This window comes from Oryzias latipes, chromosome 21 (assembly GCF_002234675.1).
Source record: "Oryzias latipes chromosome 21, ASM223467v1".
Taxonomy (NCBI): domain Eukaryota; kingdom Metazoa; phylum Chordata; class Actinopteri; order Beloniformes; family Adrianichthyidae; genus Oryzias; species Oryzias latipes.
The window spans coordinates 6,922,657-6,947,317 of NC_019879.2; the positions used below are offsets into that span (position 1 = coordinate 6,922,657).

A 24,661-nucleotide genomic window follows, 5' to 3' on the forward strand; every position below is an offset into this window, starting at 1 on the left:
TTGTGAACAAGATGAACAATGAACAAGAAAAGTCCCAAAACTGAGCCTTGTGGCACACCAGAAGTTAGTGATGCAGAGGAGGACTTAAACTTGGTAAATACAACATATGTAATTGTTTAAGAAGAACCATAGCCTATTAAAAAAATGCAAATGAAAGACGTAAAGGATTTATTTTTTTTTTAACATAAAAAATGTTCACAAAATGAAATTAAAGAAACATTCAATTTTAAAAAGTGTTAAACTTTTGCCCATTTTAGTATAAAGTGAATAAGACTTCAGTTTCTACATATTTATGGATTTTTTTAAAGAAAAGGTCACTTAATACTATCCTATTCTGGTTAAAGCCCAAACTATCAGAAAAGAAAAGAGATAGTTAAAAAGGTTTTTAATAATAAAAACTCAGAGGTTGTTACAGAAGAACCATATCTTAAATATTTACATTTTTTATGTATCAAAAACTTAAAATATACATTTTTAGATTTTAACATTAAAAAAATTAAATGTATTTTTTCCAATTCCATAAAAAAGTAAACGTTTTACTTTTCTGTTCAAAGTGAATAACACTTTATATTAAACAGATTTATTGATTTTTATATAGTTTTATTAATCCATCATAAAAACTAGTTACTTACATGTAAAAATACTCCTCTTATTTGTTTGTTTGTAATTATGGGATGGTACTACAGCCCCGTGAGTGTCTGTCGTTGCTGTGGCTCCTCAGAAGTCTTGTCTTGGTTTTTTCTTCAACCGTTTCTGTGGTCATCATCATCATCATCGTCGAAGCAAAGATGGCGACCAAGCGGCATTGAGTCCTCTTAGCAACGAGTTTCATTTTGTTTTTGCTTTAGCTGAGATTTCTCCACGGCGCGTTTACCGAGTCTAACTCGATGCGTTTCGTCGCGACAGAAATGTTTTGAGATGAAAGAGGAAATTAATTGAATGCGGAGCGAGCCTCTTTGAAGCGATAGTTCATCACAGCCGCGGCTCTGGCTGTCCAGTGGCGCGGCTAACAGGCAGCATTGTCGGTGTAAAATGGCTCCGGTACAGATCGGAACAGATGGGCAGCTTGTCCCGTTCGGTGGTCCGGTTGTTTCAGGCCCACAGGCGAACCCGTCAGGAGCCCCGGCTGCTCAGGGCGTTCGGCTGAGTCTGCTTATTGAGTATCTTCTGTGCAGGACTTACCATGAAATCACCGTCCTGGCTGAACTGTAAGTGAAACCAGCGAAGGCCTGCTAGCATGCTAGGTTAGCTGGCGGGCTTAGCAGCCAGTAGTATTTGTCATCTTGAATGTATTTATGTCAAGGAAAATAAATAGTCATTTTATATCAACATTAGAGTTGTTTTTTTTACATTACTTTGGCATAAATATGTATAATACTGGTTATCCTTTAAAAGTGTTTTGTTGAAGAAACGTTATTAACGTAACAGACTGCTAACGTTTACGCACCGGTTAGCATTTCTTAATGTGTATGTGTGTGCATATAGGTATGTGTGTGTGTGTATATTATACACACACATATATGTGTATATTATACACACACATATATGTGTATATTATACACACACATATATGTGTATATTATACACACACATATATGTGTATATTATACACACACATATATGTGTATATTATACACACACATATATATGTGTATATTATACACACACACATATATGTGTATATTATACACAGACACATATATGTGTATATTATACACAGACATATATATGTGTATATTACACACACACATATATGTGTATATTATACACACACATATATATATGTGTATATTATACACACACACACACTGAGGTAGGTATGCAACCTTCCACACTTAAAGAGCCACCCTGGTCGATTTCTTACTGACATAAATCCAATAGGAGCCTCAAAGTCTTCCATAACCCTTTGGAAAAACAAGACACTGATTTGAATTTGTTATAGTTGCTATTGCGATAAATACACTTTTTTTTGGCATAAGTAAAACCTAATGAGAAAATAGACCTTTAAAAAAACAAAACAATTTGACTGTTGCACGTGACTTCTTTTACAAAGAAAAGCCACCCTGTCCTATATTGACCCTGCTATAGACCATGTACCTATAGAGTAGGTACTATAATAACTCAATACTTCTGAAGATGAAATTGAAACATTTTAAATTGTGAATAGTATACAAATCCTAAACTTCAAGTATACTGCCTCACTGGTAGTACTAAGTACCGGTATACGTGTAGTACACGTAGACTACTTTTTGCAAAGAGAATGTGTTTTTAATCTGTTTTTTTTTTTTTTTTTTAACTTGTCCTGTCCAACAGCTAGGCAGACAGACGAGAGCTGAGGGCCTCTTGTGTTGGACATATTTTGCTTTAACAAGAGGGGTTATTAATCTTCTGACAAACCAAAAGTATGTCTGAATAAACCCCTTTTGTAATTGAGGCCAAACTTTATTAATTTCAATCATGTCTGAAAATCTTTGGTGTTGGACCGGACGGAAAAGGAAAGAGGGGAAGAAGAGAGAGGGACGCTAGAGAGAGGGGGGGGTAGGGGGTGATAATAGGAGGGGAAGGGGGATAAGACCATGAAGCAGCATACAGCAACAAGTTTACTGGTTGTTAATCTGTTTTTTTATCACACATTTATTTACAGGCTCCCAAGAAAAACAGACATGGAAAGGTATGTTGTTGATTTTGTCAATTCTAATTTCCTTTATTGAACTAATCATTTAACCTGTCCAGTTTCTGTTCTTGTATCTATGTAACTTTTTTTTGTCTTTCCTTATTCAGGAAAATTGAGATTGTCCAGTTTGCTAGCCGTACAAGGCAGCTGTTTGTTCGCCTTTTAGCTCTGGTGAAGTGGGCAAGCAACGCAGGGAAAGTTGAGAAGTGTGCGGTAAGTTGTTGTAAAAATATATATAAATTATACCACTCTTTTTGCTATTAAGTGGGTTTGAGCTAAAATAATAGATGAATTCAGTTACAGTACAAAGTTGCGCATTATGTGTTATTTTAGTTTATTTGACAGGGACATTTTCTTATTAAAATCCTCTACAAATGCACCACAGGTAGCCAAAAGGCTGTTTTCTATTTGTCGTCTCTGGATAAGTCACACATTTGTTTTCCTAAAAGTTGCAAAATAACAATGTGTAAACATAAATGAGAATTAAAAGTAGAAAGTGAAAGTTTTATTTAACCCTAGAACACTTTCGCTGTAAAAAGTTACACCATTACTTTTGTTGGATAATTTTTACTCCATGTAACATACCCAACAAAAGGTACTTGTCATAAAAAATAGATCAAAACATGACAAAAGATGATAAATTAGAGTGGTATTCTTTGGTTTTTAACTATGGCATGTGTAACAAAATCAAAAAGAAAGTATGGGAAATTCCTAAAAACATGCTCAAAAATTATTTAAAAATTAGAGACTTGAGAACAAAAAATTCCTTAAAAAATAATGAAATGATTCTAAAATCTTGGTCTTTGGTTCGCCCATTCCTGGGTCATATGAGATTTCTCTGGTGAAGGCACAGACTCCTCGACACGTGACATATTGAAATTCCCGTAAATAGTTTTGCTCGGGTGAAAATCACCAAGCAATAGTGCTCTAAGGTTACAAAAAGTGCAATAAAAAAAAGTTAACAGTTAATTCAGAAATTTCATAATAATACAAATCTATAGGTAATCAATTGTGAAATATTTGAAGATAAGAAAGGTGAAGAAAATCATAGACATTTCAGCCATTATTTTTATTATGAACTCTAAAGTGTAATTTCCCACTGACTATTCAAATTGGTCTGTAGAGAACCTTTCTAAACCTGAACATGTTGTAACCATTGCATACAACTGGATTCACTTCTTCTGGTATCTATAGAGGATATTTAGGGCTTTTTAACGAAACCAAATGTGAAGAAATGAGGCTGGGAATTGTATTTTTTGGTGTATTAAAAACAAATTTAACTGAACAATTTTCTTCTGGTAGTCAGAAGAAAATGAGATATGGTTATTGTTGAAGCTGGTTGTTGTTTTTAGTGTTGGCATGAAAATGTTCATTGTTTTATTGACAAAAAAACCCCCAACAAATTTTATACACATTTAAAGGATTATTACTAATCATTTCAAGTTATTTTAGCCTAGAGGACTTTTGTTGACAATCTTTTGAATAAAAATGTTTAATTGTTTACACAGAGCATCTGCACTCAGATTCTGTTGAGAATAACTCTGTCAAGAAAGGATATGGTTAATTATTTTTAGACATTTGTTGAGGACCAGCTGAAACGACTATTTGTTGAAATGCAAAACAGTAACGTATAGCAGCCCGTCCTCTCCTGGTCGTCATGTTTGCTCTCTACATTGTCTTGAAGGTCTCTATAATGAAACCAAAACTTTTGTCTTCTTTTTTCTGTTTCTTGAAAAGATGATTTCCAGCTTCTTGGATCAGCAGACCATTTTGTTTGTGGACACGGCAGACAGACTGGCGTCCCTCGCCAGAGATGCTTTGGTTCACGCTCGTCTACCCAGCTTTGCCATTCCCTTCGCTATCGATGTGCTCACCACAGGGTCATATCCACGCTTGCCCACTTGTATTAGGGTAAGCATTCAGTTTCCTTCCAGCGAATTGTCTTGTTTTGGATTTTTAGGAAACGTTTTATGTCATTTCTCACAGGATAAGATTATTCCTCCAGACCCCATCACTAAAGCTGAGAAGCAGACCACTTTGAGGCAGCTCAATCAGATTTTACGACACCGTCTTGTCACGACGGACTTGCCACCTCAGCTAGCAAATTTGACAGTTGGTAAGCACCTTTTTCTCCACATATGTTTCCATCTAGAGCAGATTTCCTTCTTGTGTAGGGAATTGATGATATTTTTCTGGAATTGCACAGCTAATGGGCGTGTGAAGTTTCGTGTGGAGGGAGAGTTTGAGGCCACTTTGACTGTAATGGGAGACGACCCAGATATTCCCTGGAGGCTGCTGAAGTTAGACATTCTGGTAGAGGACAAAGAAACTGGGGGTAAGACGGGCACTTTCTTGGCTTTGAATGTCCTCTTTTTTATATGAATTGACATCTCATTTCCTTGATCCATCCGCCCACCCCTTCCCTCCGTATATTGACAGATGGCCGAGCTTTGGTGCACAGTCTGCAGGTGAACTTCATCCACGAGCTGGTCCAGGCACGTCTCTGTGCCGACGAAAAGCCTCTCCAGGACATGTACAACTGCCTGCGTATCCTTTCCGTAGTGTCGGTATCTACACACACCACCAGATATTCTGGGGGTTGGCCGCTTGCAGTGGCTTGGCTGTTGGCCCAGTCTGCTCTGAGCCGCTGCAGTGAGACGGAAGTGTGCGTTTGAGCATATAGAGTATTGACTGATTAAGCAAACAAGCACAGCATTCCAATGAGAAACACAGCTGCAGAAATGCATCCTTTTTGGCCCCAATCTTTCTCCAACCTCCCAACTCTCATTCATTTTATTCATTGTTTTATAACAAAGCAGCAATTTTGGTAATTGTTTTGAAATTAGTTGTCTATTTCACTATAACCTGTTGCCTTAAGAGACAACATTAGCTGTTCTTTTTATGTCTTGTGAAGTTTTTAGTGTAGTTTCTAAGTCAAAGTTAGCATTTTTCTAGTTAAAATCTTAACCAGTTGAGCTAGCTTTGTTGCATCAGGTGGTGATTATGCTGCTGGGAAGTCTCAGTAGGCATTTGTGTCAAAATGTGAGAGAAGCTGAACCATAGCGCATGAGCAGAGGACAGGTGTGCTGATCGGTACATTTCTGCTTTGCATTTCTCCCACAACCTTGTCAAAGAGCGTTCTGTGTGAGGGACAAACACCCCTTTAACTGAAGAACGACGCCTCGAGGATCTGTGTGTGTCTTCAGTGTTAGTGGCGGGATGAATTTGATTCCTCTGTCCACTAGTTTCTTTTCACCCAGTGTTTTCTTTAACTTCATCTTTTTTTCCCCCAGACTCGTTCTGTTTGTCCCTCCAGCTTGAAGTTCTCCATTCTCAGACTCTGATGCTGATCCGAGAACGATGGGGAGATCTAGTACAGGAGGAGAGATATGTGCCTGCAAAATACCTCACACTCTCTGTCTGGAAGTAAGACTTTAAAAATATGTCTTGGTGTTATTAGCAGAAAGTAGTTTACCTTCACGCATAATGCCATTTGCTCGTCAGTGTACAGATCCAATCAGAGGTAGCGTCACAAGGTTTCCACAGTTCAAATATCTGAACTTTGGCGAATAATTCATGTCGTGTCAATCAATCGAGGACTCAGCTTTGGCCCTTGACATTTCGATAAGCAGATGGAGTCCAAAACCAGCATAGAGTTGACGCTGATTATTTTCCTCCTGAACTTTACAATATTTTTCTCATTTGTTTTGAGGCAAATATAACAAGTAACTGTAATTTTATTCTTATTTTTATTGCTTCCATCCTCGGACTAATGTGGGACAACAAGTCACCAAACCGGGTCACAGAGAGACAGAAGTACCAGGGATAGCAGCCGTCACTCAGACGCAGCTCCTGTAGCAGATGGTGAACCTCACTGTACTGGGAGAGTCTCTGAATGATCTCATGAACCCAGGCGTGAAGAAGTGCTCACCTTTTGTGTAACCTGATCTCTCAACATCCACTGACCCCGTGGTAACTCCTCCCACACGTGCCAGGAGCGTCAGGATTATGAACTCATTTTTGGATAAGCGTTGAGCAGCAAATTTGGCCCGCCTCAAAAGACAGACAGCGGATGCGAATTTGTAAACGAAGAATGAGAATGATGCCTACGCTTACAAGAACACACTCAAAATACCAATTTTCTTGTCTGTTTTTTTTTTGTTTTGTTACTTTAGCCAACAGGTTTTGGGTAAGAAAACAGGCACAGCACCTGTACACAAAGTCACTATCAAGATTGATGAGTCGGATGGATCGAAGCCATTACAAATATCCCATGAGCCTCCTCTTCCCGCCTGTGACTCCAAATTAATGGAGAGGGCCATGAAGGTGAAGTGCAAACGATTTCTGTTCCCTTTATCTCCACAGTCATGTAAGGTGACGGTTATGTCAATGACGAGTTTAACAGAATTTGCTGCTGTGGGTTGTTTAGATAGACCATCTGTCCGTGGAAAAACTCCTGATTGACAGCGTGCACGCCCGAGCCCATCAGAAGCTGCAGGAACTAAAGGCCATTTTAAAGACCAGCAATCCCTCAGACAACTGTACGTATTTATTTAGATGATTTTACATGCAAAGATATTGATTTTTGGGTGTTTGTTGATGTTTTTTGCAGTGGATTTCACATTAGACTCAACAAAAGACGTTTTCTCCTTGCTGTGTCACATTTATGTCCTTGTTTTCTGTTCTTTAGTTCCTCATTCATTGTGCCATTTAGTGGGTTGCAGTCAAACTGTCAGATGCCTCATTATTTGGTTAAATTAGCAGCTACCAAATTAACAGAGAAATGAATGGAACTTGGCCTTTTTGTGATCGCTATGGGATTCAGTGGGGTCGACAGCACCATAGTGACTTGGATTTTAATTGATTCCCAGTTTTGACTTCAATATTATGGAAGTAAAAGGCGCACCTCGGAAATGAAAAGGGTTATTTTGCACGTTCAAAGTTAGTGGTTTGGTATTTTAAAATGTTGCGCTCAGAAAACCAGTAGAAGACTGAATTGTTGTCATTTAGGGAGAATTCTGGAGAAGACTTTGAACTTCACTGTCCGTGTTTTACAAATAAACGGCAGATTTGCTTTTTGTCACTTTTTGGCCAAAAAATCTTAAACTTATTTTAGTTTTTAACTGAGTGCGTTTTTACTATTTACAAATTTTAAATCATTTATATTCAGTTGGTCAAAAAGGACAAAAGATGATTTCAAAAACAATATGAAAGGGAGAAAAAAAAGCATCGAGAGAACTTGAGTCTGTTCACAATGCCTTTAGTGTTTTTGAGAAGGGAAAAAAGCTTCATTTCAAACTCCAGAAGATTCAGAAAACTGTTCAAAACCATGCACGAATAACACATAAACATAAAAAAAAAGAATGACTTAAAAGGACTTTGCTCTACCCCAGTGGTCCTCGGGGGCAAACGTCTAAAGAACCACTGTTGCTCTGTGGAAACAAGGTTCTAGAAAACAGCATAAACATAATTAAAATCTTTACAATCGATAAAAAGATGATCAGAGTGACTTTCATGTGATATTAGGCAACTATTTTATTTGTCTTAAAATCCACTGGCTAAATGTTTGTGTACAGACTTATTTTTGATAGTTTGTCATACACACAATGCTTATAGTTGTTGCCTGATGCTTGTAAACGTTGCTAAATAATAAACTTCTGAATGAATCTTGTTTTGATTGGACTATAGTTGTTCATTTTACCTAATTCCTTGGTAATATTTATTTCATGCTTCTGTTTGCTTTAATGTGAAGATTTGTTTTTATTTAAAATATGACTTGTGACCCCTTTTCCTTATTTTTTTTTTAGAGTTCACTTTATAGTCATATTAAAGCTTTTAAAATGTTTCCAAGTGTCGTAATTTGTTTTTTTGCTGTTTTTCTTACAGCATTCATTGAGACGGCTTTGCCAACGCTCGTCGTTCCAATACTCGAGCCATGCGGCCGTTCAGAGTGCCTGCACATCTTTGTCGACCTGCACTCTGGCATGTTCCAGCCCATGCTGTATGGATTAGGTAAGCTTTGATCATCATTCTAAATATACAATTCCGATATTGTCTCAGATCCGTTTAGACAGCTGTTCTGTTGAAACCATTTTGGATCGTCGCAGAACCTTTGCTTTCTCTCTCTGCAGATCAATCAATGCTAGATGACATTGAGAAGACCATCAATGAAGATATGAAGCGCATCATCTCTTGGCTTCAGCAGCTCAAGTATGTTTACGATTAAAAAAAAGAAAAAGAAAAAATACCCACAAATCTTTCTGTTCTTCTGCCAGTGTTGCTGAGCGCTTGTTGCAGTGGGAACAGCAGCATTTTAGATTTTTTTTTTTACTCTTTACGTGCAAGCTCCACATTTACCAATTCAGATCAGTAGAAACACTTGGCAGCTTGCTTTGTTTTGTGTGATCTTGCCTTGTTTTGGGATGAAGACTTGTGAACATCTGCCTGAACTGTGAGAATGTCAAAGCAGTGTTGGCTAAAGTGCTGCTTTGTGGTGTGATAGTTAGCAGCATAGCCTCACAGTATGAAGATCCTGCTTCAATGCCCTTCTGCAGGGGTCGGCAACCTGAACCTCTCAAAGAGCCATTTGGATCAGTTTCCCACTGAGATGAAAGCACAGGGAGCCGCAACACTACATGTGTTAGACAAAATGTTTTTGCCCATATATCGCGATAGATTTGGCAACACTTGTATTGATTCAAAATGCTGTGATAAAATAAAGCAAATAATAGACCTTCAACCTTCTGGCTCCAAATGATCCCTGAGATGCCTTTCCAGGTCTTAAGGCTGTAGTTTATGTCTGTCTTGACTAACTAAATTTGAGGCAGCTTCCTCTAGAATGCATGTTCTAGAAATACATACCATTCATTCTCTTGAGTCAGAACATTCTTTTGAAAACGTAACTGTAAAAGGATTTGAAAAGGAGCCTAAAAAGCAATTGAAATGTTTAAACATTGGAAGGTTTTTTCCATGTTTTTTTTTTTTTTTTACATTTTAATTAGTTTTGGAAGACAAAAGAGTATATTTATGGGCCTTACTTCCTAGTTGTTGAGGTAAAATTAAAGACATCCTCAATCATAAATATGTCTGGTTACTTGTTACGTGACAGCCAATGTTGTCAACTAACAATGACAGTCAAACGTTGACAAAATTGTTGGACATGGGGATCTTCTGGGCTTTATAAGAATTATTTTTCTAATGGGACTAATTTAAAGTTGAGTTGTGAGTAGAAATTGAGTAGATGGGTGGACTTGTAAAGCTAAGATTTTCTCGAGTCTTTGTTTTGTTTTTTGTTTTTAACGGGGACTTTTGTCTCTCTGTAAAGGTTCTGGTTGGGAGAGCAGCGCTGTCGACAATCTGTGAAACATCTCCCCACCGTTTGCACTGACGTCCTTCATCTCTCCAACTCCACATCTCACCCCGTTGGCAGCCTGTCCAAACACAAACTCTTCATCAAGCTCACTCGTCTTCCGCAGTGCTACATTGTGAGTTTTCTTAGCACTCACGTTGCTGGTAAAATCTGCTGACTTAGCATAAACAGATATTTTTAATATTTTTCTTTTTTATTTGTAGGTGGTGGAAATGCTTGACGTTCCTTGCAATCCCACAGCTTTGCAGTACAAGTATTCATTTCTGTCCGTTTCTCAGCTGGAGGGGGAGGACGGACTCCTCTGTGCACAGCTTCTGCAGCATTTCAAACCCAATCTAGAGCATCTGGTCCAGGACGCTATAGTCCACAAAGAGTTACGATCTGGGACTAAGAGAAAGGTAATAATTAGTTCAACATTTATTTGCGATCTTAATGCATATGACCTCAAACAGGTTTTTGTCAGATTTTCTTTTTTTTTTAATCAGGCATCGTGTGTGAAGGTGAGCTCTTTATCCTTACATGTGTATATTATAAACAAAATAAAAAAAAAAATGCTAAGTTTTGCCCATGAAAAACTAAATTTAGGGAAAATAATAATAATAATAATGAATTGGATCTGAACTGCGCTTTACCAGACGCTCAAAGCGCTAAAAGTGTATATTCACTATGTATTCATACTTTGTGACCGTTAGGAAAGGTTTTTTTTTTTTGTGTAGCTTTCAGGAACATATAATTTAAGAAATTTGCTTCTTTATCTATTGAAAAACGTTTGATTAAACCTAACTGATAATCAGGACTGTTCTTTTTACAGTGCAACTAACAGCAGAGGTTCTGCTGTGTTTATCTACTGCTCCCTGATCTTGCTATGAACTCTAAAATATGAGCTGTCCATCAAGAGCACTAAACAAGAAAAACCAAGAGTTGTCAAAAAATAACCTAAAAACATGTAGGTACGGCAGATTATGTAAATCTACTGCAAAAATCCAATTTTTTTTCCCAACTTTAGAATTTAGGGAGAAAAGGAACTTTTTTATTTGCTCTCAATTAGGTCTGCACAATAAATCGCACATTTATCATTATCGTAATATCAAGCTGTGTAATACGCATATTGCAAAATATGGAAAAAGTTGCAACTTTAATAATAAATAATATAAAAAATAAATGGTAAAATTAAATTTGCTAAAACTATTTTATGGTAGCGTTAAGTATTTATTGAATAAAAGAAATCTCTATGGATTTGACCAATCAGATGGACGCCTTCAAGTTTTTGACCAATCGGATGGAGGTCTTAGTCTTATGCAGACTAGGGTTAACTCTAATTTAAATTAAACTATTGCACTGAAATGAAAATCATGTTTTTGGTTCTTTTGCTATTTGTTCATGTATCGCATGTTGAATCGTCATCACAATATTGATCACAAATACTGCATGCTGCGAGTTTTCCTCATATCGTGCAACCCTACCTTCAATGGTTTCATGTGACCTTTTGAGGCCTTCTTCCCCCTTTGCATCCTAACAATTTCTGCATCATTTTTCCTTAAATGAGTATATTGATGCATATATATATATATATATATATATATATATATATATATATATATATATATATATATATATATATATATATATATATATATATATATATATATATATATATATATATATATATATATATATATATATATTGATGTTCCTCAATATATATATATATATATATATATATATATATATATATATATATATATATATATATATATATATATATATATATATATATATATATATATATATATATATATATATACACATTTTTTAAGAGTGGTGTTGTTTGTTACTTTTTCAGTTAAAAAGGAATGTCTCATTACTCTTTAATTTTTGGGGTTTTGAGAAAAAGAGCCATTTCTGATGTAAGAGCCAAAGTGAAAACTCCTGAAACCAGGACTCTGTCTTAGGACCTGCATATGTTTTTACATTTACAATATATTTTAAATGAAACACATGTTTTGACCTTGTATCACATTTGCCAAATATTAGTCAACTAAACTCTCAAGTGAAGTGAGAGGAGTATTATAATGTGGGCTAGTTCTGGCACCTTCAGTTTGCCTCAATTTTTCATTTTGAATAGCTTTTCTTCATTTTAAGAGCAGCTATCCCATCAATACGTTCTTGTGTCGTGTTCTGTAGAGTTCTGGAGACCAATGTGACACGGAGCCCAAAAAGCCCAAGCGGTCTGGAGAAATGTGTGCCTTCAACAAAGAGCTGGCTCACTTGGTTGCGATATGCGATACCAATATGCCTTTTGTCAGCCTGCGAACAGAGGTTAGTTTGAAATGTTTTATTTCCTTCTCACTGGCCCCAAATGTTTCTTCAGTCTTGTGTGTAACGCTACATGTCTGTGTTGCTTGATTAGCTATCCAACATGGAGATTCCAAGTCAAGGAGTGCAGGTGGAAGTGGACGGCAGTGGTCACGCCATCCGACTATTGAAGTAAATCACACAACATAAGTCTCTGTTTCTTGCTCATCTTTTTTGGTAGGTTTAACTTTGTGGATGTTTTTTTTCCCCCCAGGATTCCTCCCTGTAAAGGTGTCGGAGAGGAAACCCGGCGAGCCTTGGAGCGTTCCCTTCTTGACTGCACTTTCCGCCTGCAGGGCAGGAATAACCGCACTTGGGTGGCAGAACTGGTTCTAGCCAGCTGTCCTCTTAACAGCACAAATAGCAAAGAACAAGGTACTTGCCATTTTCCAGCATGCCGAACTCTTCTCGAGTAAACATTTCTCTGCCCGTCATGAGGGATTAAGTAAAAAGTTCAGGTCTAAAATTGCTAAGAACGCAGCATCCGCTAGTATGAGTCACACCTTTTTAAGCATTTATGCAGATAAAGGGTTTGCATAATGGACTGTTGGCTACATAACTATGTTCTGCTTATCAGCTTCCACACGACACGTGTACCTGACCTATGAAAACCCGCTGTCGGAGCCAGTGGGCGGGCGCAAAGTGGTGGAGATGTTCCTCAATGATTGGAATGCCATTAGCCAGCTGTACCAGTGCGTTCTCAACTTCTCTTGTGTGCTGCCAGGTAAAGATTTTGACTGGACATCAGCAATGATGGAGCGAGTTCAATCAATCAATCAGGGGTCATCTTTAAATACACAGAGCCCCTGCAGATATTAACCAATCAGAAGTGCAAATAGTTAGTTGGAGTTTTACTACCTGGGTTTGTTTGCATTACTAATTTGATGAGTATAATTGATTCACACATTTAAAAATAAGATTGTTTGTCTGGTTTCCTATATTTGCAAAAAAAAAACAACTACATTAATCGAAGTTTAAATCAGCAAATTCCTATTTTGTTAAACTGAAGCTGAGAAATGTTTAGAAAGTTTGTTCTGTTTGGTGTCATCACTTGGACCTCAAGCTGGTGTCAAAGGCATTTATGAAAGGATTTCATGAAATGCATCTGCTGATGTTTCCACAGAAATGCCATCCTACCTGAACCTGTTCTCAGAGGTGCGACTGTACAATTACCGCAAACTGGTACTGTGCTACGGGACCACAAAGGGCAGCTCGGTCACCATCCAGTGGAACTCCAGCAGCCAGCGGTTCCACCTCGCCCTGGGGACTGTGGGGCCCAACTCGGGTTGCTCCAATTGTCACAACATAATTCTGCACCAGCTGCAGGAGATGTTCAACAAGAACCCCAATGTGCTGCAGCTGCTGCAGGTACACAACCCGTGAAACAAAAAAAAGTCTTTCAGTGCAGTTACCTTTATCCACACCGATTTAACTTTTTATTTCTTGACCAGGTTAAGAATTTAGATGTTTTTAAAAAGGTCCCTGACTTTAAGAACAGTTTTTAGTTGATGTTTCACTGGATAAAGTCCATACTCCTTACTCATCAAAACACTTCAAAAGCTTTGTAAAGCATTTATCAAAGAACATTGGAATTCTGCTCAACATAAAGAGTTTATATTTTTTATTCAGAGCAATACCATAGTGTACTTTATAACACATATTAGGAGGACTTCCTCCTTCATCAGTTAAGGTCCTATTCTTCCAGAAAAGGCCGGGAACATTGCAGTCCAAGCTTGTATGTATAAAAAACTTAAAGGCCCGCTCCAATCGAAATCTTCTTCTGATGTTTTTAACATGTTCTTGTGGGATTTTTCTGATGATGGAGGACATACAGAAAAGTTTGAAAAATGCATTTCTGAGCATTTCTTTATTATTGTTATTTCTGGAGCAGCTTTTAAAAAGCAACCACCATTATTTTGTTCTTTTTCGACCTTCTTTTCTCTCTTTTTTTTTACTGATAACAGAAAAGTTACATTTTTTCTGTCTTTTTTTTTCTTCTCAGGTGCTTTATGACACCCTGGCTCCTCTCAATGCAATCAACAAGCTCCCAACTGTGCCCATGCTGGGTCTCACCCAGCGCACCAACACGGCCTACCAGTGTTTCTCCATCCTGCCCCAGTCCCCCACACACATTCGACTGGCATTTCGAAACATGTACTGCATCGACATTTACTGCCGCAGCCGGGGAGTGGTAGCCATCAGAGACGGAGCTTACAGTCTCTTTGACAACACTAAGATTGTTGAGGGGTTTTACCCCGCTCCAGGACTCAAGGTAACCCAGAGAGACAAGGAAAAGGTTCATTTTGTCTCTATTGCACTGAGAAAAATGCAGTCTTAACATCAAGTCTCTGATTCAAATGTATATTACTCTTTTTTTACATTTTTTTTATTTTCTAGACATTTCTGAACATGTTCGTGGACAGCAATCAAGACGCTCGCAGGCGTTCGGTCAATGAAGACGACAACCCTCCGTCTCCGGTGGGCGGGGATATGGACAGCCTTATAAACCAGCTGCAGGCTCCACAACAGCCACAGAGCATGAGAGGGGCTGCAGGGGGTGTGTATCCCCCCCTCACGTCACCACCACCAAATTATCACACCAACGTCACCCCCTCGCCGTCTATGATGCCCACCCAGTCGCCAGGTAACGTATATATACATATGTAGATGTGTAAGGTACCATTGCGAGTGTGGTCATCTCATCAAAGTGCCATACTTTACATGAAAAACCATTATTTCACAGCCTCCCTGCAATGTTGTTCAACCATGTGTGCCCTTCAAATTTTTTATTTCAATCTTTATTTCATTTGTTTCCGCTCAACATCCACACACACCTAGTAGCCAAAAAGGGAACAAAGCATGCATTGAGTCATGCTCCTTCCATCTTCCATCTCAGCCCGCCAGCCAGTGACTGAACCCCCTCCTCCCCGGCTTTAGCTTGTGGACACATGGCTGAGTGCGATCGCGTGCCATCCCTAGTCTGATGAGCCCTCTGATGTGTGTATGTGTGTGTACAGGGAACATCCATGCCTCTGGCTCCCCTAGTGGGGCTTTGAGGGCACCCTCTCCTTTTGGGCCCACACCGTCTCCATCGTCCTTGGGCATAGCCATGGGCCAGACCAGTTTTGCCAGTCCCCACGGTAAGCAGATGGGGGGCCGTGAATGCTGGCCTGGTGTTAGCTCTCCTCTGCTAGGGAAGGCTGGATCGGGCTGACATGAGCATCGTTAGGCCGTCACAGGACTCTGACATTAGCAAATACTCAGAAAAGAGCGGGCACACATTGGTGTATCTCTTGTTTATCTTTCAAGGCTGAATTTTGTGTCTAACGACCAGCTCCCCCTCCATGTAGGTCCTCTGGATCCCAGCTCCCCGTACGCCATGGTGTCTCCCAGCCACAGGGGCCAGTGGCCGGGTTCGCCCCAAGTCTCAGGGCCCTCTCCTGGGGCACGAATCCCCGGCATGTCCCCTGGAAATCCCTCCCTCCACTCGCCGATTCCTGATCCGCATTCTCCTCGTGCTGGGACCAGTGAGTACTGCTTTCTCAGTGTAACCTCAACCCATTTTCAAACATGTTTTTATTGTGAAGTTAAAAATATTTACAGCATGTTCAATGTATTTATTTATTTGTGGCTCTTTGACCTTGAAGAAAAATGCTTTAAATAAACAATTGGCTTGTAGTTTTTTTGGTCATGCTGTTTTAGTTAGGTTTGGTATCTTTGTTTACATTTTCAACACGTCAGATAACGGAGCAAATTAATGGTAAAAGATTTAAGTTACTGTTAGACTTTCATATGATTAAAAAAATCTAAAAGTCAAACTTTTCTTTTGATCTTCTGAAAAATCGTTCCCAGTGCTTTTTGAATTATGAATGTGCTGCTTTTAAGCAAAATCAACCAAATTGTTGCTGTCTAGGACATAGTTTCTGCAGAGCGGCAGTAGTTCAATAGATATTTAGCTCAGAGTTGTTGGCGTGGAGCAACCCCGGCTCCTCTAAATGCTGAGATGGAACCTGCAGCTCTTTTTGGGTTTCGTTCTGTAGGAAACTGACCCAAACGGCTCTTTCAGCGCTAAACGTTGCCGACCCCATGGCCTGATAAAATTATCATGAAAATCTTTCACTTCAGATTTTTTTTCCCTGGTTTTGAACAAATTTAGAGCCTTGATTGTTTTTCTGATGTTTTATGTATAAAATCTTTTTTTCGTTGTTGGTTTAGGTTCACAAGTTATGCCTACAAGTATGCCTCCACCCCGTAAGCTACCTCAGCGCCCGTGGGCTGCCTCCATCCCCACCATCCTCACCCACAGTGCCTTACACGTTCTTCTGCTCCCGTCGCCCACTCCCTGCCTGGTACCTGGCCTGGCGGGGAGCTACCTCTGCTCGCCGCTGGAGCGCTTCCTGGGATCGGTGATTATGAGACGGCACCTCCAGAGGATCATTCAGCAGGAAGCCAATGTGAGGGTCGCACATCATCCGTGTGCACTCGTGGTTCTTCAAACCACGTTAACATAAACTTTTTCCCTTCCAGTTGACCATCGTGAACTCCAATGAGCCGGGGGTCATCATGTTCAAGACCGATGTGCTCAAGTGCCGGGTGGCTCTCAACCCAAAGAACTACCAGACTCTGCAACTCAAAGTTACCCCGGAAAACACGGGGCCGTGGTCCCAGGAGGAGCTTCAGGTGCTGGAGAGGTTCTTCGAGACGCGAGTGAGTGAAAGGGATCGTTGCTGCTTTCAAATCACCGAAACCTGTCTGAATTTTAAAACAACGGGGTAATGTTTTTGGTTTTTTTTGTTATTTATCCACTGTGGACCTTTATGCTTTTAGGTTGCTGGCCCTCCCTTCAAATTCAACACCCTTAATGCCTTTACAAAGCTGTTGGGGGCCCCCACCAACATCCTCCGGGACTGTGTGCGCATCATGAAGCTGGAACTGGTGGGGGAACTCCTTCAAAATAAAGCACGATCCTGAGAAATGTTTGCTCTAGTTTATTATAAGGTTTCTTTCATGTGATTTGTGTGTTAAAAATAACCTTCTTGTTTTTTATTTGTCCTCTCGCTGCCGTCAGTTCCCTGACCAGGCTGCACAGCTCAAATGGAACGTTCAGTTCTGCCTCACCATTCCTCCCAGTGCTCCTCCCATTGCTCCTCCCGGAACCATCGCTGTGGTGCTTAAGTCAAAGATGCTGTTTTTTGTGAGTTACAGCAGTTAATTTTTGCAAATTCAAAATGAATTTGGACTGATGAAACTAATTTTGTTTTTTTTGTTTGTTTCCACTCCAGCTGCAGCTAACCCAGCGGATCCCAGTGCCCCAGGATCCAGTGAGCATCATCGTTCCCATCGTGTACGACATGGCCACTGGTCTCACTCAGCAGGCCGACATCCCCAGGCAGCACAGCTCATCTGGGGCCGCGGCACTCATGGTCTCTAATATTCTAAAGAGGTTCAATGAGCTTCACCCCCCCAGGCAAGGTGAGACTGTGCTCTTCGTTAACCGACACTAAATAATTCAGTGAAGTACGTTTTCACAATTGGAACGTTCTCCGGGAATGTTGGTCTTTCTGAGAGTCCTCCATTTGAAATGCCAGAAAACAATTCCATAAAACTGTTTCTGTTATGGAGGTTAAATAAGAAAAAATGGAGTAAAATTATTTTTTAATAATTAAAAAAACTGTTTTTTTAAATTCATTTTTATTTGTTAGTGTTTTCTTTAAATATAAAAAAGATTATCTTTTGATCTATTTTAAGTGTTCTCAGTGGTCTTTTATTTATGATTATGCCATTCTCAGCCAAAATTCACAACCTGTGTCATTTTTAGGACATATTCTGCAGAGTGGCAAGGAGTTTATTAGAAATTTGTTGGCGCAAAGCGACCCTGGACCTCTTCCCGTCGTTGAGAGCTCTCTGTTTACACTCTCTCCCGCTAGCTTACAGCCCCTCACATCCACTAGCTAACATTACTGAAAAAACATGTTAAAAACACTTTTTTTTCTTTTGTTTTCTTTTAAATCAGAGTGGGTCTTTAAGCATCTAACTGAAATGTGGCCGCTAACTCTACCTGTGTTGTTGTCTTCCAGGCGAATGTACCATATTTGCATCTGTTCACGACCTGATGGTCAACCTCACTTTCCCCCCTGGCACTCGATGAGACGACTACAAACAGAGCTCCTGCTGGAAATGCAGTTCTTCATGAGGAGGATGGAGCATTTCTGAGCTCACAAAGGAACAAAAACTCTGTCCAAAGGCGGTGTGTGCAGCTTCTCTTCTCCTACGCTGCAGGAGAAACGTCGTTTTGTTTTATTAATATTTGTAGTTGCACTTGTAAACCAGATTATCTATTGAAATTTAAGGTTGTTTACAAAAAAGATGTACATTGTTGTATATTTTCTTGTGGAAAAGGGTTGAATCATAATTTTCATAACTGCCTTTGTCATCTTTATTTTTCTGTTTTCATTTATTTTTGTTTTATGCCCAATATTACTGTAGCATCAACAGATAGGATATTTGTCATTCTGGATTTTGCTTTGTTTATATCTATATTTTTATGTTAGACTCCTACCTTGGATACTGTAAAACTGTGACAGACTTTATAAGCCAGTTGGATTTTACTGAGAACCATTTTGAGTCCTCTTTGAAGGATTAGAGAAATCTTGTCACTTCTAATAAAAAAGCAAACGTTGTGCTTCAACAATTTTTTTTTCCAATGAAAAACTACACCCAATGAGCTTTTGTGTATAGATCTACATACTTTCCCTGAAGATTTAAAGAATGATTTATTAGCATTTACTGAAGTTCCAGTATCCACTCTATAAAATCCATAGGATGTCAACTTTTCAGATGCACAAGCACATAAAGTTCATGTTCACTTTGGAGCTGTATGACAACCATAGTAAGTTTAGTATGTAAATGAGTACAGAAAAATGTGTAAAAGTGTCTGTTTAATCAAGGTTTATTGGGGGGGGGGGGATTACATAAAGTGAAGCTAAATCTCAGTTTTTAGCATGAATATTCACATTTATTAAAGTTAAGATCCCATTAGGTGTGTGAAATGCGTTCTCCGCTTTGGACCCATCCCCTGGAAGAGCGGGGAGCTGCAGATACAGCCGTGCCCGGGAACCATTTGTTTGTCTAACCTCCCCAATCCAACCCCTTCATGGAGAGGCACTGGGTCCCATTTTTAGAGTCTTATATATGATTCAGCCTGGATTTGAACTCACGATGTCAGGGTGGACACTCTTCCACAAGGCCAAATTAATTTAAATATCTTCATTTATTTATGTCACATCAGAAATAACCTGCTTTTAGACATTTCTGAACTAAATATAGGAACATCTGACCAGGTTAAAGTGCAAAACACGTGATTTTGACAAATGTATTTTATCTACTAGAGATTAAAAATGATAGATTTTGAGGAAAAATACTATAAACTTTAAAAAGTGGACTTTGAGCAATAATAAAATGATTTCCCTCTCAGCACACTGCTGCAGCCTCCCATCTTTTCCTTTTCAGGTTAATGGGAAAAAAATCAGACATGTAAACAAAACCTCTTTTTTTTCTGGGATCAATTAGTTTGAAATAAATCTGCGGTATAGATGTTCTACATGTGACCCCTTTCCCCAACAAAAGAGGCTGCAGATGCAGGAAGGAATGAATGACCTAATCCCGTCCAAGTGATGCTGCGCTCCTCAGCCAGAATCCATGACGTCACTGAAAAAGCCTGCTCCTCCGTCTACCGGGGTGGTGGTGGTATTTGAGGGGCGGCCACTCGGCAAAACAAAGCCGTGAAAAGCTCAATTGTTGGGTTTGGACTTAGAATTCTCGGAACTTTTCTCCAGCTGCGTGGACCTGAGGGACGCATTATCACGACGCGGCGCCGAATCACCGCCATTGGGGAGGATTTCCTGAAGATCGCCGGCTTTTACTTCCCTTTTATTTCCCCTACCGGTGCTCCAACCATCCACACTGTAGCCTTATGCGGTTTAAATAGCGGGACCTCTTTTTTTGCTTCACCTGTGGTTCCGGAGGTGCGCTGGTCGCCGGTTCCATGGCGGTCAGCGCGTCGGAGCCTCTCTACCAGCCGTGCGTCTATCATGGAAGCTTCAAAGGTGAGTCCAAGTCATTTTACAGAGGCGGTCTCCCCATGATCCTGATAAAACGACTCGATTTTATGACTTGTGCGCTTGCGCAGAGCCATATTTAAGGAGTTAGGGGCTCATAAGACTTAAATCCATGTGGTCAGTGGAGCTGCAGGTGAAGAGACCTCTGATGCCGGTCCGGCTTAGTCCAGAGCAGGTGGGCTTGGAGATGCTGTGCCTCTGTGGACAGCTGGACCTCCTCATCAGGACGCAGACGCAACAGGTGGGGTCACCTGATCATCACATCTGATCATCACACCTGATCACCACACCTGATCGCTAAAACACATCTAATCATCACACCTAATCATCAAACCTGATCGCTAAATCACACCTGATCACCACACCTGATCACCACACCTGATCATCACACCTCATCAACACACCTGATCATCACACCTGATCGCTAAAACACACCTGATCATCACACCTGATCGCTAAATCACATCACACCTGATCACCACACCTGATCATCGCACCTGTTCACCACATCACACCTGATTACTAAATCATGCCTGATCACTAAATCATACCTGAGTACTACATCATTCCTGATCACCATATCACCCCTGATCATCACACCTGATCATCACACCTGATCAACACACCTGATCACCACACCTGATCAACACACCTTATCATCACACCTGATCATCACACCTGTTCACCACATCACACCTGATTACTAAATCATGCCTGATCACTAAATCATACCTGAGTACTACATCATTCCTGATCACCACATCACACCTGATCATCACACCTGATCATCACACCTGATCACCACACCTGATCGCTAAATCACACCTGATCGCTAAATCACACCTGATCATCACACCTGATCACTAAATCACAACTGATCATCACACCTGATCGCAAAATCACATCACACCTGATCACCACACCTGTTCACCACATCACACCTGATTACTAAATCCTACCTGATCACTAAATCATACCTGAGTACTACATCATTCCTGATCACCATATCACCCCTGATCATCACACCTGATCGTCACACACATCTGATCATCACATCATGCCTGATCATCACGCACATCTGGCACACATTTTTGTTCAATTGCTTGAATCACCAGAGACTGAGGAAAAAGGAACCATGACAATTTCCTTCCATGTTAAGGAGATCTCCAGTAGATGCAAGTTAACTCTATGCTCATTGAGAAAATCATCATGAAGGAGACTTTTTTTATGTCCAAAAATACGTTTTATACTCTGTAAAAACCTTGTAGAACTCTATTTTCGTAATTATCGACAGTCTTTCAAAAAACCAGTCATAGATTAAATGCGCAGAGCATGATATCAATGTGCTTTTACATTTGTATCTAAAACGTCAACAGCAGAAAGAAAAATCTATTTCTAAACCAAGTGGTTTATTTTCACACATTTATTTCTAGATTTTTGAACAACTGGGAAATGAAGTTCATATGTATGTTTCACAGCATGCTGTCATATTACATTTTTCAAGTCCTGCGTATTGTGTCTGCCTTTTTGTTTGTGTTTTAGTTCCAAGAGCAATTAGGACAAGGGTGTAGCCCAGAGGAGTCGGACACTTTTCAAGCCCAAGGTACAAACGGCACCACTAGAGTCTACCTTCAATGTCTAGCTGTGTGTCTGATGTTCTTTGCTTCTCCTCGTGAAGGATCAGAGATTCTTGACCAAATGCTTCAGTGCCTTGAAAACCTACCAAAGCCTATGCCAGAGCTGGAGGTATTACGACAGAGGATAAACAGAAACAGAATTGGAAGACCTGTCAGCGTTTGTCAGGGCTCGGCTGGTGTGTGTCTCCTCAGGACTACCTGGATGCTGTGGGACTGTCTGCCATGTTTCCTCGTGTGGAGGTGTTCCTCATTCAAGGCAGTGCAGTTGAGATGCTGGAGAAGCCGCAGATGGACGGTGAGACGCAGGAGAGACTTCTAGAAACACATTTGAACCTCTGATCAGAAGATCGCAGGTTTTGTTCCCGCCCTATGGGGTTCCGTTTGTGCCAATGTGTTTTGATGGTGGACAAAAAAAATATATTTTTGGCACAAACATATATATATATATATCTATATCTATATCTATATCTATATATAGATATAGATATAGATATATATATATATATATATATATATATATATTTATAGATATGTATAGATATATATAGATATTAAAATAAACCAAACCGCATCCTTATTCTTTACAAACATGCAAAAAATAATGCCTCCTAAAACTCCATTCTATGACTACGGAAGAGGATTGGGCCGTAGAGAAAGAAAAGAAAAAAAGGCACAGAAAATTCTGACTTTTATCAGAATTCTAAGATTAAAGTCAGAATTTTGTATCCTTTTTTTCTTACTTTTTCCATGGCCCTAATCCTCTTCCGTATACAGCAAATCTAAATTGTGAGAAAAAATTATTTAAAACACGTTTCAAAAAATATAGTAGGTCACAAAAGAAAGTTACGACTGACTAAATCAAAAACTACATTATTTGATTTCAATTTTGAATGCATGTGTGGAACCACTTGTTTCTAGATTTTAATATCTTACTATTAGATTTTTGAAGTAAAAATTACAAATAGTTGTACTACTTCCTAGTAATTATCTTTATAAGATTAGTGCTCTTCTCCTGTTTTTAGACTACCTCTTTTTGGAAAACGATTGTCTGAAGATGTGTGTAATAATGTCATCTGATTCCTCTGTAGAATACTTTGTTCACATTGCCAAACTGAACCAGCTGCTGGTGCTCAGTCAACAGCTAGAGGAGGATGTCAGACACCTCGGAAGCCACAAGTACATCCCTCACCAGCTCTCCGTCATATATGTAAGAGTACATTTTCTCTTTTGAGTATTTTTGGGTTCCTTTTGGTTTTTCTTCACAAGGTCAATATCTGTACATGTTTGCAGCAAGTCCTCAGCTCCTTCAGGGGAATTCCCATCTTCGTAGACATGAAGAAGAAAATTGAGGCAAACTTCAAACAAATGAAGCAGTCTCTGGTGGCAGAGGACGGCTGCAGGCACGACCCTCAGCTTGCAGCTCACTATATAAACTGGTGAGTTGCAGTCACACAGCGAAATAAAAGAAGTTGATTAATGCAGTCTGGTAACCAGATCTTTTCTGTTCCTGTGCAGGATATTAGAAATTACTCAAAGCTTAACATCGGTGGTTTTAGCGCTGCCAGATGAGCTTACGGCGGACCTTCATCCAGCCATCACCTTTATGTCCCAGTTTCTGTCCTGAGTCAGCCTGGATGATATCTCATAAAATATTTTTGTTTGTTATTTTGCTGTTTTTATAGCTGCATTATTTTGTTTCATTATTTTGATGTCAGAACTCTTTGCACAACAACAAATAATGACATGATATTTACTAAATGACCTATAAATCATTACTTCTAACCATATAAAGCAGCTCCACTAATATGAGCATTAGCCAACACAAACTAAATCCTGCGAATAAGAATGATCAATACTGGAGCGGTGTAGTCTTCCAACAGCTTTTGATTGTCACCTGGTTATGTATAATCCCACTCCTCGTTATTTGGCAGTTCAGATCATCATCAAAGTGACTCAAAATTCATAATCAAATGTACGAGGATGCAAGAATTATATTTCATAAAAGTATGTCTTAATGGCAAACAGAAGCAAGAATGTTGGTTTTTAAGGTGCTATTACCTGATTCAACTGAGAATGGTGATGTTGAATTTCCTGCTTTTACTTTTTGTTGCCATAAAGGTGACTTGTCTGTACCTGTGATGCATCTAAATTCTGGGAGTGAATGTGAAACCCCTTTGCACTACTCTTTTAATCACTGTTACAAAAATGAGAAATAAACAAGAAGTGAAATAATAAAATTGCAATGCAATGACATTTTGTGTTTGTTTTGCCCCACCCATTCTACAACTTTAAAGAGCATGTGGTAAGTTTAGAATTTTTTTTTTTATTGTGCCCAAATAATGATTTGATGTTGACAATCAGTAGTTTTGAGGAAAGTTATAGTTATAAAAGTCTTGTGATCAGTGAGTAGATGGCTCCCCCTGGTGCCCATATGCTGCATGCTGGTGTTGCCAGATTGGGCGGTTTCCCGCCCAATTGACCGGTTTTTAATTTTTTCAAAGAATCTATG

At 39.4% G+C, this 24,661-nt stretch overlaps 2 protein-coding genes across 4 annotated transcripts; both read left to right on the forward strand.

Annotated features, from left to right (window-relative positions):
• Positions 1-658: 658 nt before the first annotated feature.
• On the forward strand, positions 659-19,082 carry med14 (mediator complex subunit 14). Of its 2 annotated transcripts, XM_004081440.4 has the most exons (29): positions 659-1,208; positions 2,645-2,671; positions 2,782-2,887; positions 4,412-4,585; positions 4,661-4,790; positions 4,881-5,009; positions 5,114-5,221; positions 5,968-6,100; positions 6,850-7,000; positions 7,104-7,215; positions 8,561-8,686; positions 8,806-8,884; positions 9,999-10,158; positions 10,247-10,441; positions 12,228-12,362; positions 12,454-12,530; positions 12,613-12,773; positions 12,976-13,122; positions 13,522-13,766; positions 14,401-14,670; positions 14,796-15,042; positions 15,416-15,538; positions 15,749-15,925; positions 16,614-16,852; positions 16,926-17,105; positions 17,226-17,333; positions 17,467-17,592; positions 17,681-17,870; positions 18,476-19,082. In XM_004081440.4, exons 1-29 carry the CDS (start codon positions 1,033-1,035, stop codon positions 18,544-18,546), a joined length of 4,302 nt encoding a protein of 1,433 aa, XP_004081488.1. In that variant the 5' UTR covers positions 659-1,032; the 3' UTR covers positions 18,547-19,082. The 2 variants fall into 2 exon arrangements, with proteins under 2 accessions (XP_004081488.1, XP_011487592.1); XM_011489290.3 differs by lacking the exon at positions 15,416-15,538 and having other exon boundaries at positions 660-1,208.
• Positions 19,083-19,196: 114 nt separating this feature from the next.
• Positions 19,197-24,389, forward strand: LOC101166591. 2 transcript variants are annotated; one of them, XM_004081556.3, is made up of 8 exons: positions 19,197-20,503; positions 20,638-20,756; positions 22,058-22,118; positions 22,194-22,261; positions 22,345-22,447; positions 23,241-23,359; positions 23,443-23,588; positions 23,668-24,389. In XM_004081556.3, the coding sequence occupies exons 1-8, from the start codon at positions 20,443-20,445 to the stop codon at positions 23,774-23,776; spliced, it is 786 nt and encodes a 261-aa protein (XP_004081604.1). In that variant the 5' UTR covers positions 19,197-20,442; the 3' UTR covers positions 23,777-24,389. The 2 variants fall into 2 exon arrangements, with proteins under 2 accessions (XP_004081604.1, XP_011487593.1); XM_011489291.2 differs by lacking the exon at positions 20,638-20,756.
• The last annotated feature ends 272 nt before the right edge of the window (positions 24,390-24,661 follow it).

Excerpts from the sequence above, each read along its gene's own strand:
- med14 (XM_004081440.4), top strand. The coding sequence starts at position 1,033 with ATGGCTCCGGTACAGATCGGAACAGATGGGCAGCTTGTCCCGTTCGGT. Across the intron at positions 5,222-5,967 it reads GGACATGTACAACTGCCTGC|ACTCGTTCTGTTTGTCCCTC; the intron begins GTATCCTTTCCG and ends TTTTTCCCCCAG. Across the intron at positions 17,106-17,225 it reads AGAGGTTCTTCGAGACGCGA|GTTGCTGGCCCTCCCTTCAA; the intron begins GTGAGTGAAAGG and ends TTATGCTTTTAG.
- LOC101166591 (XM_004081556.3), top strand. The coding sequence starts at position 20,443 with ATGGCGGTCAGCGCGTCGGAGCCTCTCTACCAGCCGTGCGTCTATCAT. Across the intron at positions 20,757-22,057 it reads TCAGGACGCAGACGCAACAG|TTCCAAGAGCAATTAGGACA; the intron begins GTGGGGTCACCT and ends TTTGTGTTTTAG. Across the intron at positions 23,360-23,442 it reads ACCAGCTCTCCGTCATATAT|CAAGTCCTCAGCTCCTTCAG; the intron begins GTAAGAGTACAT and ends ACATGTTTGCAG.